The 18796-nt window shown below is 35.1% G+C and overlaps 1 protein-coding gene across 7 annotated transcripts in view; it reads right to left on the bottom strand.

The window, feature by feature from the left end:
- The window catches only part of ADGRV1 (adhesion G protein-coupled receptor V1), a 596887-nt gene that overhangs the window by 316863 nt on the left and 261228 nt on the right, over positions 1-18796 (bottom strand). For all 7 annotated transcript variants that reach the window (XM_055387526.2, XM_055387529.2, XM_055387534.2 and 4 more), the window contains 2 exons: positions 16990-17232; positions 5125-5532 (listed from right to left, as the gene is read on the bottom strand). In XM_055387526.2, coding sequence (XP_055243501.2) covers positions 5125-5532; positions 16990-17232 — 651 coding nt within the window. The remainder of the gene's footprint in view (positions 1-5124; positions 5533-16989; positions 17233-18796) is intronic.

Here is an 18796-nt window from a genome sequence, read left to right as displayed (position 1 = left end):
GAAAGTGGGTCATGTTCCTCATTTTTTTATGACTTTGTAATCTAGTACAGTTCCAAGCTCACGGTAGAGCTCAAGATTCGTATTTATAAGAATAGTCATCTCCCAGATAGTAAGGCAGAGTGGAGAATAACCCACAGGGAAATGTAAAAGACACAGAATAAAAATTTAGCAATGCAAAAATTACAAATGGAGACAGAGCACAACCGCTGGATACTGAAACAAGCAAACTGAATATGATAAATGGAAACAAGCTCAAGAAAATCTCCCAGAACTCAGAGAAAAGATAACAGGCTAGTAGGACAAATCTTGACAAATCCCTAAGATATAATTGTATATATAAAAGAGCAGGCAGAGGCAAAAAATAACACAGCTCCTTAAAATGCTGAAGAAACATTCATGTCTAAAAATGTAGAGATTGCTTTTATACTAGGGAAAATTAGAAAAAGAGACAACACCAGATATATTTGGGTGATTTTAAAAAATATTATTTCAAGAGTAAAAAAAAAATCATATCAGAAACCAGACAGGAAAAAAATTACCAACAGAAAAACAAAAATTTAGTTTAACTTCCGACTTTTCTAAAAATGAAATGTCAGAAGCCAGCCAAGCAATATGTTCAGAATTGTAAGAATTAAAGGCTGTGATCCAGGGATTCTATGGCTACCCACACTTTCATTCACATTAAAAAAAAATAGAAAGTTTCTTTTAGTAAAGCACACAAAACTGAAACAAAAAGGCCATTTCTATAATACTCAGTTAGTACAGGGACCTTGTAGTTTTCAGCACTTTGTAGCAACTACTCTTCACAACAACCTGTGAGGAAGGTCCTATTGTCTTTGTTTTGTTTCCAGTTAGGGAAACTAAGGCAGAAGGAGGATGACTAACTTGTTCTTTTTGTTTGCGCACAATTGTGTTCGCACACAATTGGTGACCACGAAGCCTAGGAGGTGCTCCTGACAGCCGCCCTACACTGCCTGGCAACATTCCCCACTTGCTTGTCCCAAAGCAACCACCTGGACTGACTCAGTTCACAGACAAGTCAGTCAAAATTACCTCGAGCATGAAATACAAAACCAGCCAGTAAAATACAGAGTTAACTCAAAATCCTTGTTAGTATGATTACAAAACAAATCAAGTGTAAAAACTAATTCTTGAAATATAAGGTATCTGTTATTAAAAAGTATATGATGAAAAGAAACAGGCTGGCTCCACAAGGCCAGTTTACACAAACAACAAAAGAACTCCCAACATTATTAAAATTGCCTTACGAACAAGTAGAAGACCTGAATCAACAATGGAAAAAACTTAAAAAGTTGTCAGGATAGAAGACAAAGATGGAGGCCTTTGGAGGTAGGGGATAGTCTATCAAACTTTTACAGAACTAATTATTCCTGTGCTCTTTCAAGTGTTTCAGAACAAAAAATTAGAGTCAATACCTCCTGATGGGCTTTGCCAAGCTTTGATAACCACAAAATCAAAACCTGATGAAATTCAAAGTTAGTATATCAGATTCAGGGGGGTTTTAGACTGCTCTTGCTATTAAGACGACTAAGAGCTTTTAAAATATTTTTTATTTCACTATGCCTGGGAAAATCAGGGGATCGAATATTCTTTCATAGCAAAAATTTGCCTGAACCCACAGCTGGATTTCATACAGAAAGTCTTTATAGTGAGGCATTTAAAGCTGATGCTCTTTTTTAGTATAATACTTGTGCCACTTCTAGCATGTGTAATAATATTACTTAAGATTTATTGAGATCTTTTAAAAGAAATACATTGTATATAATAGATTTTGTTTCTAAGAACTTAGAATGTGGGGGAAAACAAAATTTTAAAATATAAAACAATTTCACTTAAAATATAAGATCTTATAGAATGAAGTACCTTCCAGTACTTGGAAGTTCTATTCTGTCCTTTTTAATATGAGGTTATTTTAGAGTGTATATAATTTCATATGGCATATATAAATGGTCTGCCAGGTAAAGTACAAATGACCTTATTTGAATTTTAGACAGGCAACAATAACTTTTTGGTATAAATATGTCCCAAATAAGTATCTGCAATATGCTTATACTAAAAAACGTATTTGTGGTTTATCTGAAATTCAAACTTAACTGAGCATTCCTTCTTTTCATTTGGTAAATTTTGCCACCTTATCTTTATGTGATAATCCAAATTTTCAGTTCTTGTTTTATTATTCTCATTATTATTGCTATGCTTAAAATATAAAATATGTATTTCTTGCGTTTTTTGAATACATTTCATGCATTCATTTAGTCAGGCCCCTCATAATGGCTATCGTTTTTCCCAGTTTTTATCATTATAAGAAGTAATGCTGAAATAAACATTCTCATCACACGTGTATTTGCAAAAATGTTACCCACACTCATTAGTTGTGTTTTCACTTTGCTTTGGTGTATGCTAAGAGAAATTTTATTTAAACTGTATGTGGTCAAGTTATCAGTCATTTCCTTTGTGGCTTCTGGGTTTTCTCTGAGGCTTTAGAAAGATCTTCCCCATTCTAAACTAAAACGATGAAATGACTGATCCACGTTTTCTGCTACTTTCATGGTTTCAGTTTTACACTGAAATATTTGATCTGTCTAGAATTTATTGGGGGTAGAATTTAGGATAAGATTCAGCTCTATTTTGCTTTCAAATGGTTACATCAGCCATCTCAACACTATTTGCTGAATAATATTTTCGACCCATTGATTTTTGAATAGCACCTTTATCACATAAAAAATTTTCATCTATGCTTCAGTTTTTGAACTTTTTGTTCTATTCCATTGATGTGAATGTTTATGTCTGCACCGGTGCCCCTTTAATCACAGTAACACCATATTTCAAATATGTTTTCATATCTGCTAGGGCAAGGTCCCTCTCCTTTTTCTTCTTTTTCAGGAAAGTTCTGCCCATTTTCACATGTTTACATTTCCAGGTAAACTTTAGTATCATTTTATCAATGTAAAAATAACCCCAAAACAACCTAATGATATATTGATAGGAATTATGATTCATTTATAGGTTAATTTACAGAAAACTGTTGTGTCCATATATTGAATCTTCTTATTGCAGAACAAGGTATGAATTTCCATTTATTGAAGTCTATGTTAGTAGAATTTTTGTTTTCTTTATATATTTTCTGTATGTACATATGTAATATATATTCTATAATTATTAAATAAGTCAGTTAAATCAACAGATTTCAGTATTGATGTACATATAAAAAAGGAATTTGACAGTACATTATATCATACTATTTTTAAAAAAGTAGTGACAATAACTTGATTTGAAAATAACCAGAGCAAAGAAGGCTTCAGCTGAAATAAAATACTAGTCATTTTCTTTTAAGAATTCAAATGATGTTTTCTACTTGATTTTACAATTTTTTTTTTTGAGATGGAGTCTTGCTCTGTTGCCCAGGCTGGAGAGCAGTGGCACCATCTCAGCTCACTGCAACCTCCACCTCCTGGGTTCAAGCGATTCTCCTGCCTCAGCCTCCCAAATAGCTGGGACTACAGGCATGTGCCACCATGCCCGGCTAATTTTTGTATTTTTAGTAGAGACAGGGTTTCACATCTTGGCCACGGTGGTCTTGAACTCCTGACCTCAAGTGATCCGCCTGCCTCCGCCTCCCAAAGTGCTGGGATTACAGGCAATATTTTACAATATTACAATATTTTTATAACATTTAAAATATATTTTATCCCTCCAAGTATTCCCAGGTTATTTATTTAATTATCTTCGTATATGAGAAAATTGTACTGTTTGCTAATGGTTACTCAAAAAAAGTTAATTACATTTTCCCATAGGAGCTACTTTTATAATTCCATTGTATTATTCATGATAGTACTAGTAACAGTCAAGATGTACTATCTGACAACTCTACTGAAATAAGTGTTGATTCTTAACCAATAATAACTTGGTTAACACACATAACTTATTGAGAACAAAAAGTAGCAGAATTTCCATATATTTTCCCTAAATCATATAAAGTGAGGTCCTGTTTCCTTCCCTAAAATGTAATTACTGGACATTCTTTCTCTTTCCCTGGCCAAAAACAACTTGGCATTGTCCTATGCCATTGGGCCATTAGAAAATTCAAGTAATAATATTTTGTGGAGTGAGTTTTTACGCAGAATTTTCTCTGCATGAAATAGCAATCGCTTCCCTTTGCTTTATAAGATGTTTGCCATGGCCTGCTCTTTTTACCTCTGTACTTTATAATTTTCTTTTCTATCTTTCAAGCATTGTATTTTAAGAGATACCACTGGATGGAAAGTATGCACGACTATCTAAAACCCCATTGTTAACATCTAAAGTATTTAAAGGTCATTATGTAAGAGATGTAGTAATTATACATTCATGGGTATGTACTCAAAACATTCAGTTCTTGTATATAAATATATTGATAGAAAATATCTTGATAAGAAAGCCCAAAGTAAACCTCCAAAGTAGGCTTTTTTTTAAGTAATAACTTTATAGATATCTTTCAAAATTTATATTCTTAGGCTCTCACATCTCCATTTAATTCCAACATTTACAGAGTTGTAAGTAAATAGGTTTAAAATAAGATCTGTTTTGTACAAGTATATACCAAATGGAATGTCTGAAATTATCTAGTCATTTCTTAATTTTTCTTTTCTGTGAAAGTTTTCAGTGCCTGTCAGGACTAAAGAACAAGCAGAGGGTGATAATTTCTATTCCATGGCATTTAAACTGGAAGGACTATGTAGATAATCTAGTTCAAGTCCTTTTTCTTAATGGACTAAAAAAAACTGAGGCTCAAACTACAAAGTTAATTGGCCAGTTTCTGGAGAGTCGCCAACTGCCTATAGCTTCCAACCTCTGGAGCCTTTTTTTTTCATGCACTAGGCTGTCTTCACTACTGCACTAGGTCATTCTCCAAGCCTAAGACTGAGATTTCCAAAGAGGCATCAGTCATATCCAAGGAAGAGGACAGTGTCAGATATGATGCATTCTATTCCTATGTTCAGAAATCTAAATTTATCATAATTTCATAATAACCAATGTTAAAAGAGAATGTGATTTTGGTTTTACTTGGGTTTTTAAATTTACAAAATTTCACTAAACAAATTACTAATATTCACAAGAACTTACCTTTTCTATTAAATGCATCATGGCACTGAGTTGTTCATCTGTGTTTTCTGTGGCCACTTTCATGCTGATGGTATGGAGCACTCTGTTGAGAATATCATCATTCACAGGCTGATGTAGCTGATCTGCAAGCCCCCAAATGGCCTGCGAATCTGCATCTGAGACAAGAGTGATGTTGGCAGTCCCATACACTTTATCAATTCTGGCACCACCTTTTGGGTCAAAAAGGACAATCTGGAAGCGTTTAGGAAATGAATTTAAAGATCCTGTCTCTGGCGTTAGGATGACATCCAATACAGTGCTTCTCTGGCCAGGTTCAAAGACCAATGTGCCTTCAGTTATCACAAAATCCTTTCCAGAAATAGCTGGAGATATGATGGTACGACCAATTGTTTCAGCACTCCTCAACTCCTAGAAATTAAACAACACCATTTAAGTGAATCTATGACACCTCTGATCTTGTCCTAAACAAATTCTTGCTTCTTAAACAAATTCAATTTCTCTTAAACAAACTGAAGGGCAATGATGATGACAGTACTACCTAAATATGGGGTTTTATACTTTTCATAATCTTCTAAGATAAATTAGAGAGATAAATACATAATATACAGTGATGAGATTAGGAAAGAGATGCCTTTAAATGGACCAAGGAAGCAAATTAGACCAGAAATGTCACTCTTGCCTCCATTTCTCCAATTGTGATTGAAAATCGTGCTTCAAATAACACATGTGGTAAAATATAAGTATGCAGGAAAAGAAGGAATATTTATATTTTCACTGTCACATAGAAATTTTGGGGGGCAGGCTGGGGAGAGTAGAGAGAAGGCAGAGGGGAGGAAAGAGGAAGTAGAAGAAATTGGTTTCATGTTTACACTCAAATATGGAAATATCCTAAGGAGTAGGGTCCTGGACATATATACCTCTGCTCTTCTTCAAATTATGGTTATTGAAAAGTTTTCTTGGAAAAAGTGTTTTGGAATGTGAAGCATGAACACTTTAGTCAAGGAAGAATCAAAGGAATGTGCATTTATTTACTACTGAGCCAAGAACTATTAAACTCCTAGTACAAGCCAAGTGACATACAACGGATATAGATTTGAACAGCAGAATACCTGCACTCATAGAACCTACTATTCTAGCAGAGGATACAGGTTGTACAAGGGTTGTGGAATTAATGATAGATTTTTACCTGAAGACAAGTTCTATGAAGAAAAATAAAAGTAGGTAAGGGAATGCACGGTGATGGTAAGGGTAGCATTTTATATAAAACTGGACATAGAAGCTCTTGTGATATTTGAACAGAGACTGCAGGGAAATAAATGAAGAGGCTACATAAGGATCTCGGGAAATATTCTAGGCAGAAAGAATAATTACAAAGGCACTGGAGATGGGAACCATCTTAGTCTGTTCAAGGAAGAACCTAAGGCCAATGTGACTAGAAGGAGAGTGCTGGATGCTGCTATAAAAGAGGTGGAGGCTGGGTGTGGTGACTCACACCTGTAAACCCAGCACTTTGGGAGGCTGAGGTAGGTGGATCACAAGGTCAGGAGATCAAGACCATCCTAGCTAACACGGTGAAACCCCATCTCTACTAAAAATACAAAAAATTAGCCGGGCATGGTGGCAAGCACCTGTAATTCCAACTACTGGGGAGGCTGCGGCAGGAGAATCGCTTGAATCCGGGAGGCAGACATTGCAGTGAGCTGAGATTATGCCACTGCACTCCAGCCTGGGCAATAGAGTGAGACTCCATCTCAAAACAAAAAACAAAAACAAAAAACAGAGAGGTAGATAGGAGCCAGATCACGTAGGCATGTAGGTTCATTATTCAAAATGTGGCTGGAAGACCCTAGAGGATTCAAGCAAGAGAATGACACATTTTATTTAACATTATTCATGAGTGTTCTGGCTATTGTGTATATTAGGATATAGTAGGGAATGAGCATGGAGGTTTTTGCATTCGTTCATGCAAGAAACAGTGGTAGAATAAATAGGGTCACATGAATAGAAATACTCAGACTAGAAATACACATGAGTAGAAGTACTCAGACTAGAAATATATTTGAATGTAGAGTCAATAGGACTTTTTTGTTTGTTTCATTTTGGGTTTTTTTTTTCGAGATGAGGGTCTCGCTATATCAACAAGGCTGGTATCCAACTCCTGGGCTTAAGAGATTCTCCTAAGTAGCTGGGACTACAGGCTTGCACCACTACGCTCAGCTTAGAGTCAATAGAACTTTCTGATGAATTTGATATTGGGTGGAAGGAAGAGGAGAAGTGAAGGTAACTCCTAGCTGCTTGCCTAGATGAATGGGTAAATGGATAATGAATGGTGGAAAACTGGGGAAAATATTGTTAAGGGACAAATCAAGAGTTATCTGTTACACATAGTAAGTCTGAGATGCCTCTTAGACATTCAAGTGATGACATCAAGTAAGAGCAATCAGATACATGGGTCTGGATCAGGAGAGGTGATGAGGTTAGTGATAAAAATGTGGAAGTCCTCAGTGTACAGATGATATTTAATAAACAGTTCTATATAGTCTAGCCTGGAGATTGATTCTTGGTGGATCCCAACATTTACTGGCTAGGAAGACCAACATAGCCAACAGGAAGGAGCTCCAAGTGAGGTAAGGATTAAGAGCAGGAAGGTGTGTTATTACAAAAGCCCAAAGAAGAGCATTCTTCAGGAAGGAGGAAGTGATTGATTGTGTCAAAAAATGAAAAAAAAAATCAATGAATGCTTTTTAAGAGCATCTGCAGTGTAATGATAAAATAAAACGCCTTACTGAAGGAAATAACTCAAAAATCTAACGGCTTTAGAATGGATACATTAAAATATTCCCTGAAATACTATATAACAGTTAAAATGAAAGGATTTCAAGTACACACATCAGCATGGATAGTTCACAAACATATGATTGAACAAAACAGGGACCATAGAACAATACAATTGGATTAATTTCATTTGCACAATTTCCAAAACAGGTAAACCCAAATAATATATAAGAATAGAACTACTTAAAAAGCATATGAATAATTTAACATAAAATTCAAGATATAAATTATCTGCAAGGTGGGGATAGTCAAGGAAAAAGCAAGATGGCATCAGAGGGGTTCATAATGGAAAGTTTTATAATAAAATTCAGATAAAGTTGAATTTCTGAAACAAGGTGGTGGTGATTTGATTACTATAAACTGTATGTATACATTTGGCCCGCTGTTTTTTGGCAGGATTTATTTCATAGTTCAAATATTTAAAGGAAATGAAACAATCAAAATGTTCTTGTGTTTATAAAATACATATAATAAACACAAAGAAGCACTATGCAATTTAAAAGTGACAATGGGGAGGCCGAGGCAGGTGGATCACTTGAGGTCAGGAGCTCAAGACCAGCCTGGCCAACATGGTGCAATGTCGCCTCTATAAAAATACAAAAATTAGCCGGTCATGATGGTGGGTGCCTGTAATCCCAGTTACTCGAGAGACTGAGCCGGGAGAACAGCTTGAACCCAGGAGGCAGAGGTTGCAGTGAGCCAAGATCGCACCACTGCACTCCAGCCAGGGCGACAGGGTGAGACTCCATCTCAAAAAAAAAAAAAAAGAAAAAAAAAAAAGAAAATCAATATAGAAATAGTCTTTGAATGGAATAGGCAATGTGAAAATAAGGAAGACACATGGTCTTTCTTGAACTTGTGTGCTTTCAGCTAGCACACATATATAAAAGAAAGTATTTGGAATCAGTTTCAAATTTGTTTTTAGCTATAGGTCTATTTAACTGAAAGATAACTAGAATAATAGATGTCTTTATTGTCTCAAATAGGAAGGACCAGAAATTCCTTCTTAACTTTATATCACAAACTTAGATATAAGCCACAGATGCTAAGGCTACAGTACTTACGTACATGGGAATGCTGGTCTACCAAAGGGTATCTATGTTACAATGACTGTTTTAATTGCATTAATCTATTTAAAGTAAAATGAAAATCAATATCATAACAGAATAACAACTTGATCCATAATTATTTTCTCATTCATGCCAGCTACTGGAAAAGAGAATTGTATGTCTCTGTCTTCTAGTAATATGCCTAGCACTTAGAGAACAACACAAGGGCAATTAAGCAACAGGAAAATAAAATAATACCAGAGAGGTGAAACTGTCATTTCCAATTGTTTAAACTTTTATTCTGACATAATTGCAGATTTACATGCAGTTATAAGAAATAATAAAGGAGATTTCCTACACCCTTTACCCAAACTCCTTCATTAGTAACATTTTGCATGACTGTAATATAATATTACAACCAGGATCTTGTCATTGATACAGTCAAGAGACAGAACATTTTCATCCCCACAAGAATTCTGCATGTTAACTTCTACAGCTACACTCGTGTCACCCCAGCCCATTCCCTCCTTAATCTCTGGCAACCACCAATTTCTTTTCCATTCCTATAATTTTGTAATTTCAATAATATAGAAATGGAATCATACAGTACATAATCTTTCGGTATCAGCTTTTTTTTTTTACTTAGTATGATTATATGGAGATTAGGTTGTTATGTGTATCAATAGTATGTTTCTTATTATTAGTGAGGAGTGTTCCATACATGGATATACCACAGTTTAACTATTCACCCATTGAAGGACACCTGAATTGTTTCTACTTTGGGGCTATTATTAATAAGCTACTATAAATGTTCATGTGCAAGTTTTTGTGTGAACATAAGTTTTCATTTATCAGGAATAAATGCCCAGGACTGCAACTCCTGAGTCATAAGGTAGTTCATGTTTAATTCTTGAAGAAACTTCTAAACTGTTTTCCAGAGTGGCTTACCATTTTGCATTCCATCAGCAATGAATAAGTGATCCAGTCTCTGTGAATTCTCACCAGCATTTGGTATTGTCATGAATTTTATTTTAGCCATTCTGGTAGGCATCTAGTGATATCCTACTGTGGTTTCATTTTGCTAATAGCTAATGGTGTTGAACATCATTTTATCTGCTTATTCCTCATCTGTACATCCTTTCTGGTGAAATCTACTTTTGTTTATTGTGTTCTTTCTTCCTTCCTGATGTTCCAAAGTTCTTTCCTTTTTATCATTCCCTTTCTGTTTAAAGATCTTTCTTTAGCCATTCTTTCAGGGTAGATCTGTGTGCAACAAATTCTTAGTTTTTCCTTCATCTGGGAATATCTTAATTTCCCCTTCACTTGTGAAAGATATGTTCACTGGATATAGAATTTAGGGCTGGAGGGTCTTTTCTTTTGGCACTTGAAAAATAGCGTGCCACTTCCACCTGGGGCCCATGGTTTTCCATGATAAATCTCCTGTCATTCCGATTGCTTTTGCCCTAAAGATAAGGTACTTTTCTTTCTCAGTTCTTTCAATATTTTTCTTGCCTTTATTTTTATTAGTTAGACTATGATATATGTTATGCAGTGGTCACCATGGGCCTTGGGTGAGACCCCCAGTGCTGTGCTAGCTTCAGGTCTGATCTAGCACAATCCCAGTGGCAGTGACCACAAGAGTCCTTGAATCAACCCTCTGGCAGCTCCAGGAAGTTCAGCACAGACAGAGAGGATCCTTTTGTTTAGGAGAAAGTAAGGGAAGAAAACAAGAGTCTCTGCCTGATAATCCAGGGAATTTTCCCAGATCTTATCCAAGACCACCAATGCAGTACTTCTAGGAGTCTGCAAGAGCAACAGCATTACTGGGCTTGGGATGCCCCCTAATGCAGATATGGCTGCAATAACCAAAAATTTAGATCACAGCACCCAAGCCTCTTCAAATATCTGGAAAAACTTCCCAAGAAGGATGGGTAAAAATAAGCCCAGATTGTGAAGACTACAATAAATACCTAAGTCTTCAATGTCCAGATATTGACAAATATCCGCAAGCATCAAGACCATCCAGGAAAACATGACATCGCAAAACAATTGAAGAAGACACAAAATGCAGATATTTCATGTTCATGGATTGGAAGAATAAGAAAGAAAGAAGGAAAGAAAGGAAGGAAGGAAGGAGAAAGAAAGAAAGAAAGAAACAAAGAAAGAAAGAAACAAAGAAACAAAGAAAAAGAAAGAGAAAGAAAGCAAGAAAAAGAGAAAGAAAGAAAAGAGAAAGAAAGAAAGAAAATAGGCAGAGGAAACAAAAGAAAAAAGAATAAAAATGAAACATGCATACAAGATCTATAAATATCATCCAAAGGCCAACTCCAACAGGTATTGGCCTTAAAGGGGATGTAAAGAGAGAGATAGAAGGAGAAAGTTTATTCAAAGGGTTAATAATGAGAACTTCCCAAACGTAGAGAAAGATATCAGTATTCAAGTACAAGAAGGTTACAGAATACCAAGCAGATTTAACCCAAAGAAGGCTACCTCAAGGCATTTAATAATCAAACTCCCAAAGGTCAAGGATTTAAAAAAAAAAAAAAAGAATCCTAAAAGCAGCAAGTAAAATGGAACAAATAACATAGAGTGGAGCTCCCATACATCTGGTAGCAAACTTTTCAGTGGAAACCTTACAGGCCAGGAGAGTGTAGCATGACATGTTTTGTAAGTGCTGAAGAAACTTTTATCCCAGAGTAGTATATCAAGCGAAAATATCCTTCAAACATGAAGGAGAAAGACTTTCCCAGACAAACAAAGCTGAGAGATTTTATCAACACCAGTCCTATCCTACAAGAAATGCTAACGGAAGTTCTTCAACCTAAAAGAAAAAGATATTAATAAGCAATAAATCATCTGAATGTACAAAACTCATGGTTAATAGCAAGGACACAGAAAATTACAGAATGCTATAACACTGTAATTTTGGTGTGTAACCTACTCATTTCTTGTGTAGAAAGACTAAACACTGAACGGATAAAAAATAATAACTACAACAACTTTTCTAGACATAGACAATATAATAAGATATAAATAGAAACAACAAAAAGTTAACAAGTGGGTTACAAAGTTTAGGCGTCAAATTTTTATTCGTTTTCTCTTTGCTTGTTTGTTAGTTCACTTGTATGTTGATGCAATCTGTAATAAGATGACATCATTTTAAAATAATGACAATTATTTTAAATGGCAATTATTTTAATGACAATCAGACAAGAGAATGATATAAAGTCCATCCAAATTGGAAAGGAAGAAGTCAAATTATCCTTGTTGATATGTGATATGTGATATCCAAGATGATATGATCTTGTATTTGGAAAAAACTGGATCTCAACAACAAAAAATTACAATTGATAAACAAATTTAGTAAAGTTGCAGTATTTAAAATCAACATACAAAAATCAGTAGCATTTCTATATGCCGACAGTGAACCATATGGAAAATTTAAAAAATACCATTTACAATAGCCACAAATAAAATAAAATACCTGAGAATTAACTTAGCCAAACAAGTGAAAGATCTCTGCAATGAAAACTGTAAAACTGACTAGGCATGGTGGCTCATGCCTGTAATCCCAGCACTTTGGGTAGCTGAAGTTGGTGGATTGCTTGAGCCCAGGAGTTTGAGACCAGCCTGATTATCATGGTAAAGTCCCATTTCTACAAAAAGTACAAAAATTAGCCAGGTGTGGTGGTGTGCACTTGTAGTCACAGCTACTTGAGAGGCTGAGGTGGGAGCACTGCTTGAGCCTAGGAGGTCAAGGCTGTAGTAAGCCATGATCACACCACAGCACTCCAGCCTGGGCAAAAGATCAAGACCCTATCTCAAAAAACCAAAACAAATCTATGAAAAACATTGATGCAAGAAATTGAAGAAGGCACAAAAATGCAGATATTTAATGTTCATGGATTGGAAGAATCAGTATTGTTAACATGTTCATACTACCCAAAGCAATCTACAGATTCAACACAATCCTTATCAAAATGCCAATGACATTCTTCACAGAAATAGGAAAAATAATCTTAAATGGAACTACAAAAGACTCAGAATAGCCAAAGCTATCCTGAGCAAAAAGAAAAAAACTGGAGGAATCACATTACCTGATTTCAAATTATACTAGAGAGTGACAGTAACCAAAACAGCATGGTACTGGCATAAAAACAGACATATAGACCAATGGAACAGAATGGATAGAACCCAGAAACAAATCCGTACTTCTACAGTGAACTCATTTTCCACAAAGGTGACAAGAACGTACATTGGAAAAAGGGCAGTCTCTTCAATAAATGGTTCTGGGAAATCTGGGTATCCATATGCAGAGGAATGAAACTAGATCCCTATCTCTCACCATACACAGAAAGTCAAATCAAAACAAAAATGGATTAAAGACTTAAATTTAAGATCTCAAACTAAGAAACTACTACAAGAAAACATTGGAGGAAACTCTCTAGGACATTGGACTGGCAGATTTTTTTGAGTAATACCCCACAACCAAAGTAAAAATGGACAAATGGAATCACATCAAATTAAAAAGTTTCTGCACAACCAAAGAAACAATCAACAAAGTGAAGAGACAGCCCACAGAATGGGAGAAAATATCTGCAAACTACCCGTCTGACAAGGGATTAATAACTAGAATATATAAGGAGCTCAAAGAACTCTATGAGTAAAAATGTAATAATCCAATTTAAAAATGGGCAAAAGATCTGAACAGACATTTCTCTAAAGAAGACATACAAATGGTAAATAGGGATAAGAAAAGGTGCTCAACATCACTAATCATGAAAGAAATGCAAATCAAAACTACAATGAAATATAATCTCACCCCAATTAAATGGCTTTTATGCAAAAGAAAGGCAATAATGAATGCTAGTGAGAAGGTGGAGAAAATGGAACCCTCATACACTGTTGGTAGGAATGTAAATTAGTACAACCACTATGGAGAAGTTTGGAGATTCCTGAAAAAACTAAAAATAGAGCTACCATATAATCCAGTAATTCCACTCCCAGGTATATACCCAAAAGAAAGGAAATCCTAGGGATATACCCAAAAGAAAAGAAAGTGTATCAAAGAGATACCTGCACTCTCATGTTTGTTGCAACACTATTCACCACAGTCAAGATTTGGAACCAACCAAAGTGTCCATCAACAGGTGAATGGATATTGAAAATGTGCTACATATACACAATGCAGTACTATCAAGCCATTAAAAAGAATGAGATCCTGTAATTTGCAACAACATGGATGGAACTGGAGGTTATTATGTTAAGTGAAATTGGCCACACAGAGAAACACAAACATTAAATGTTCTCACTTATTTGTGGGAACTACAAATTGAAACAGTTGAACTCATGAAGATAGGGAGTAGAATGATGGTTACCAAAGGTTGAGAAGGTGGCGGCGGTGGGGCAGAGGGGGTTGAGGGAAGTTAGAATGGTTAATGAGTACAAAAAATAGTCAGATAGAATGAATACAATCTAGTATTTGATAGCACAACAGCACGACTATAGTCAACAATAATTTATTGTACATTTAAAAATAACTAAAAAAGTATAATTGAATGGTCTGTAACAAAAAGGAAGGATAAATGCTTGAGGTGATGGATACCCCATTTATCCTGATGTGATTATTATGCATTGTATGCCTGTATCAAAATATCTCATGTATCCCATTAATATATACATCTACTATGTACCTACAAAAATTAAAAAATAAAAAAACTGGTATTAATGCACTGCCACAAACATTCTCTACTAAGCCTATAATCGCAGGGTAGGATGTTTATTGGTCAGGGTCAGAATAGGGTGTGTGTGTGTGTGTTCTTATGTTTGTGTGTGTGTGTGTGTGTGTGTATATATGTATATATACGTATGTGTGTGTGTGTGTGTATATATATGTATATATACGTATGTGTGTGTGTGTGTATATATATATAGAGAGAGAGAGAGATTTATTATAAGGTAAGAAATTAGCTCATGCAGTTATGGAGGCTGAGAAGTCTCAAGATCATCTGCAGGATGATTTCACAGGCTGAAGACCAACGGAGGTCAATGGTTTAGTTCCAGTTCAAGCCTTATGGCCTGAGAACTAGGAGAACCAATGGTGTAGTTCCAGTGCAAAAGCCAGCAGGCTTAAGACCCAGGAATAGCCAATGTTCCATTTTGAGTCCAGAGACCGGAAAAGGCCACTATTCCAAGTCAAAGCCTATCAGACAGGAAAAAATTCTCTCTTACTTAAAGGAGGGCCAGGCTTTTTGGTCTATTCAGGACTTTGACTGACTGAATGAGGCTCACCCACATTATGAAGGCAATCTGCTTTACTCAGTCTACTGATTTACACGCCAATCTCATTCCAAAAAATAACCCTCACAGAAACACTTAGAATAATGTTTGACCAGATATATGGGTACTCTGTGGTCCAGTCAAGCTGACATATAAAATTAACCATTACAGTAGGGAAAACTGGAAATTCCTAAAAATATATTGTTCCATAAATAAGTGCCCTTTATGAGTTATACACTAGTGACAGCATGCATTTTGCAAAGAACCACTTATGAAGAATCTAGAAAACATATAAATAAATATGATAGAGTTGCTGGCCTTCAGATTCTTCTTTTGGCAACTTCAATTCCCCTCTCATCTGACTGAGCACATAAACTCGCTTAAGATGTGCCTCAAATCTCTTTTATCATCTGGTTTTTCATTTCCAGTCCCCCTTCTTCCATTCTCCAAAGTAGTAAGTTATAACGATATACATTTTATGGGAGAAGAGGAAGAATGAAACAGACTTCTATAATTTATCTTCTATCTTAAATACTCCAATAAAAAATACTCAAGTCTTCCTACTGTAAATCAACATACTTCACTTTGTGCTATTTAGAATAGACTTTATTTCTAGGGTCTCATATAATAGGGAGTTTTCTTTTTGTTTGCTGCACTGTGGACTCTGTTGTAAAGATAAGTTTTACTGCCTGGCAAACTTTCAGAACAGCTTAATATCCACAGCTTGAGGCCTATTCTCTCATCTTGACTCATGTAACTGCTACAACATACTGGCCACACATATGTTCTGTTTTATGCACAGAATGTCCTGTTTGAGCCACCCAATGGTGACGCAACCAAGCAGGTACTAAAGGGAACTTTTAATGAAACTGTGAAATCTTAAGGCCCAAGGATTCATCTGGTTTGGAATCTTGAAACATTGGAAATAGAGAGCTGTCCAGAATGGCAGTTTTCAAATAGTGGGTTTCCTGAAGTTATATAAAGTAAGGGGAACAAAGAGAGGACTAAGGTGGGTCAGCTATGATCCTAACAATCATACTTCAAGCAGAGTAGAGACAGATTTTTGCTTTACTATGTTAGAGTTTCACTGCTAAAACAAAAGCAAAAAAATAAGGCTGAAAGGTATATGGTATTGTTGGGGCCAAGCCCACAGTCTGGTGACTTAGTGTTATGCAGCACTGATCTTCTGAGTCCCCAGATAGCCTCCCTGTCTTTTATCTGATGTCACCTAAGAGGACGGATGTGAAAAAAGTGGCAGTGAGGCTTTGTGAACACATGGATTTGAAGAAGTGTAAAGATCAGCTAGTGTTGGAGGTTCTGAAAAAGAAAATTTTCAACTGTTTTGGAAACAAAACATAACAAGATCCTCACTTTCTGCTTCTGGCCTTCAACAGTTACATTCTGAAGAAATTTTAACTCCCTAGAGATTTTATAAAACAGATTTATGTAAGATAGTTTGCACTGTATAATCAATCTTGTCAAAAGAGAGAAAAAAGAAAAGTCTGTCGTTTTAAAACATGATCTGTTACTGATGAGTGAAAAGCTGAGCTCTTTCAAGGATAAAGCTTAATGTAATGAATAAAAAGTGAATTACGATGTTATCCTCAGAAAATAATGTATCAATTATTCCCTATGTCATTACCCTTGCTGTAGTTAAAGAAGAAAACCATAACGTGTATGAATATATATATTCCATGCTTACCTGGGTACTAAAGTTAACAGACATCATTAGTCCTGTCCCAGAATCTCTGGCCACCTGCAGACTGATTAAAGTGGCCTTCTTGTGAGCCACTGCCAGCCGAGAACCCACAGAAAAATACACGAGGCTTTGAGATTCATCACTTTCTAAGATTTTAATCTGTGCGAATCTGGCACTGTTGTTTATTGCTGCTCCAGCAGTAGCTTCATATAGTTCCACAAAAAAATACACTTCAACCTGTGGTATCTGACAATGAGAAAAAGGAAAAAAAAAGAACTATTACTAACATATTTCTATCTGTAGGTAGTTCTGATATTTAAATATTGTATAATTCATATACATTTTTAGAGAAATAAATATATAAATCTAGAGATCTATTCTGTATAATTATGGAATTAAATTCTTAGATTATCATGACATTTATTTTTGGTCTTTCTTTAAAAATACATTTACTTTCTCTGGCCGAGCTTCTTACTAGAAAATCAATGTCAGGAAACAACCTATGTATACTATGATCAGCAAAAAAATAAATTAAATGTATTCACACCACAAAACACTATAAAGTAGTTAAAAGGAATAAACTAATTCAATGTTTTTTAACACAGATGCATCTCAAAATATGACAGTAAGTGAAAATATCAAGCTGTATAATGATATATATAGCATGATACCATAAAAGTAAAGTTAAAACTACACAAAGCTTACTATATTTTATTAATAGATACATATTTATGTAAAGTTTTCTTTTTTAACTACCACACCCTGACGGCAGTTGCCTTGGGTGGAGGGTTTGGGTGGGGACAGGGCCGGGAGTGGAGTTGGAGAATATTACTGAGGAGGGGGAAAAAAATGGATCTTCAATTTTGTAAGGTTCTATTTTTATTTCTTTTATTTTTAAGGTGCTTTAAATAAATATAATCAAATATTTATAATAGTCAATTCTGAAGTTTTATGTATTTTTCAAAATTTTCCAAAATTCAGTATATAGTCTAAATGTAGTCTGCTGGTTACAGTTTGCTCATGTTTCACCTTGGTTCCTTCTCGACAGTCTCAAATAATTTATTTTCTAAAGCCTGAATTCAATTTTATAACATATTGGCAATCACCTGTTTTTACTAATGATTCACTCTTAACAAAATCATCCACAAATCTTAGCAATATTGTTACCCATCTGGCATAACTCAAAGGAGCTAAGCTGATGCCTTTACAACTGCAGTGACATTGTCTAATTTGATACAATGTATCATTTTTACCTACCAGCAATGACCATTACGTTTTGTGACCATTTTAATGATAACTATTACATCATGAAATGATACAACCAACCCTTCAGAATTATCCAAGTGTTTATAAGTAAGTTATATCTTAGTTATAGCATAAATCAAGTTAATCTCCTTTTGTTTTCTGAAGAAATATTTAGTTTTTTCTGTGGCACATATCATTCTTTACTGTTGCTGATTAACTGTCAGTTGACATTGAAATATGGAAATAATTGTACTATGTCCACTTTTGAGAAACTACATTTGGCATATACAATAAACTAAAGCACTATCAAAGTATAGTAACTATATTCAAGACCTAGTATGGCCAAGCGAGCTTGAATTCAAAGCAGTTTCTTTTAACTAAGGATTTTGGTATATTACATTCCAACAGACTTTTATTTTCTAGAAAAATATTCCTTTTTCATTGTGATGATGATTAGAACATACTTATAGCCACCTACAAACAAAATAATATGTTATAATCTAAGTTAAGAATCATCTGAAATTGAACAGTGTACAGATGGGTGCCTACATATCATTAGACTAGT

Source organism: Gorilla gorilla, chromosome 4, assembly GCF_029281585.2.
Source record: "Gorilla gorilla gorilla isolate KB3781 chromosome 4, NHGRI_mGorGor1-v2.1_pri, whole genome shotgun sequence".
NCBI classification, from domain to species: domain Eukaryota; kingdom Metazoa; phylum Chordata; class Mammalia; order Primates; family Hominidae; genus Gorilla; species Gorilla gorilla.
The sequence above is the reverse complement of the archived record's forward strand: the minus strand, read 5'-3'. Positions and strand labels throughout refer to the sequence as shown.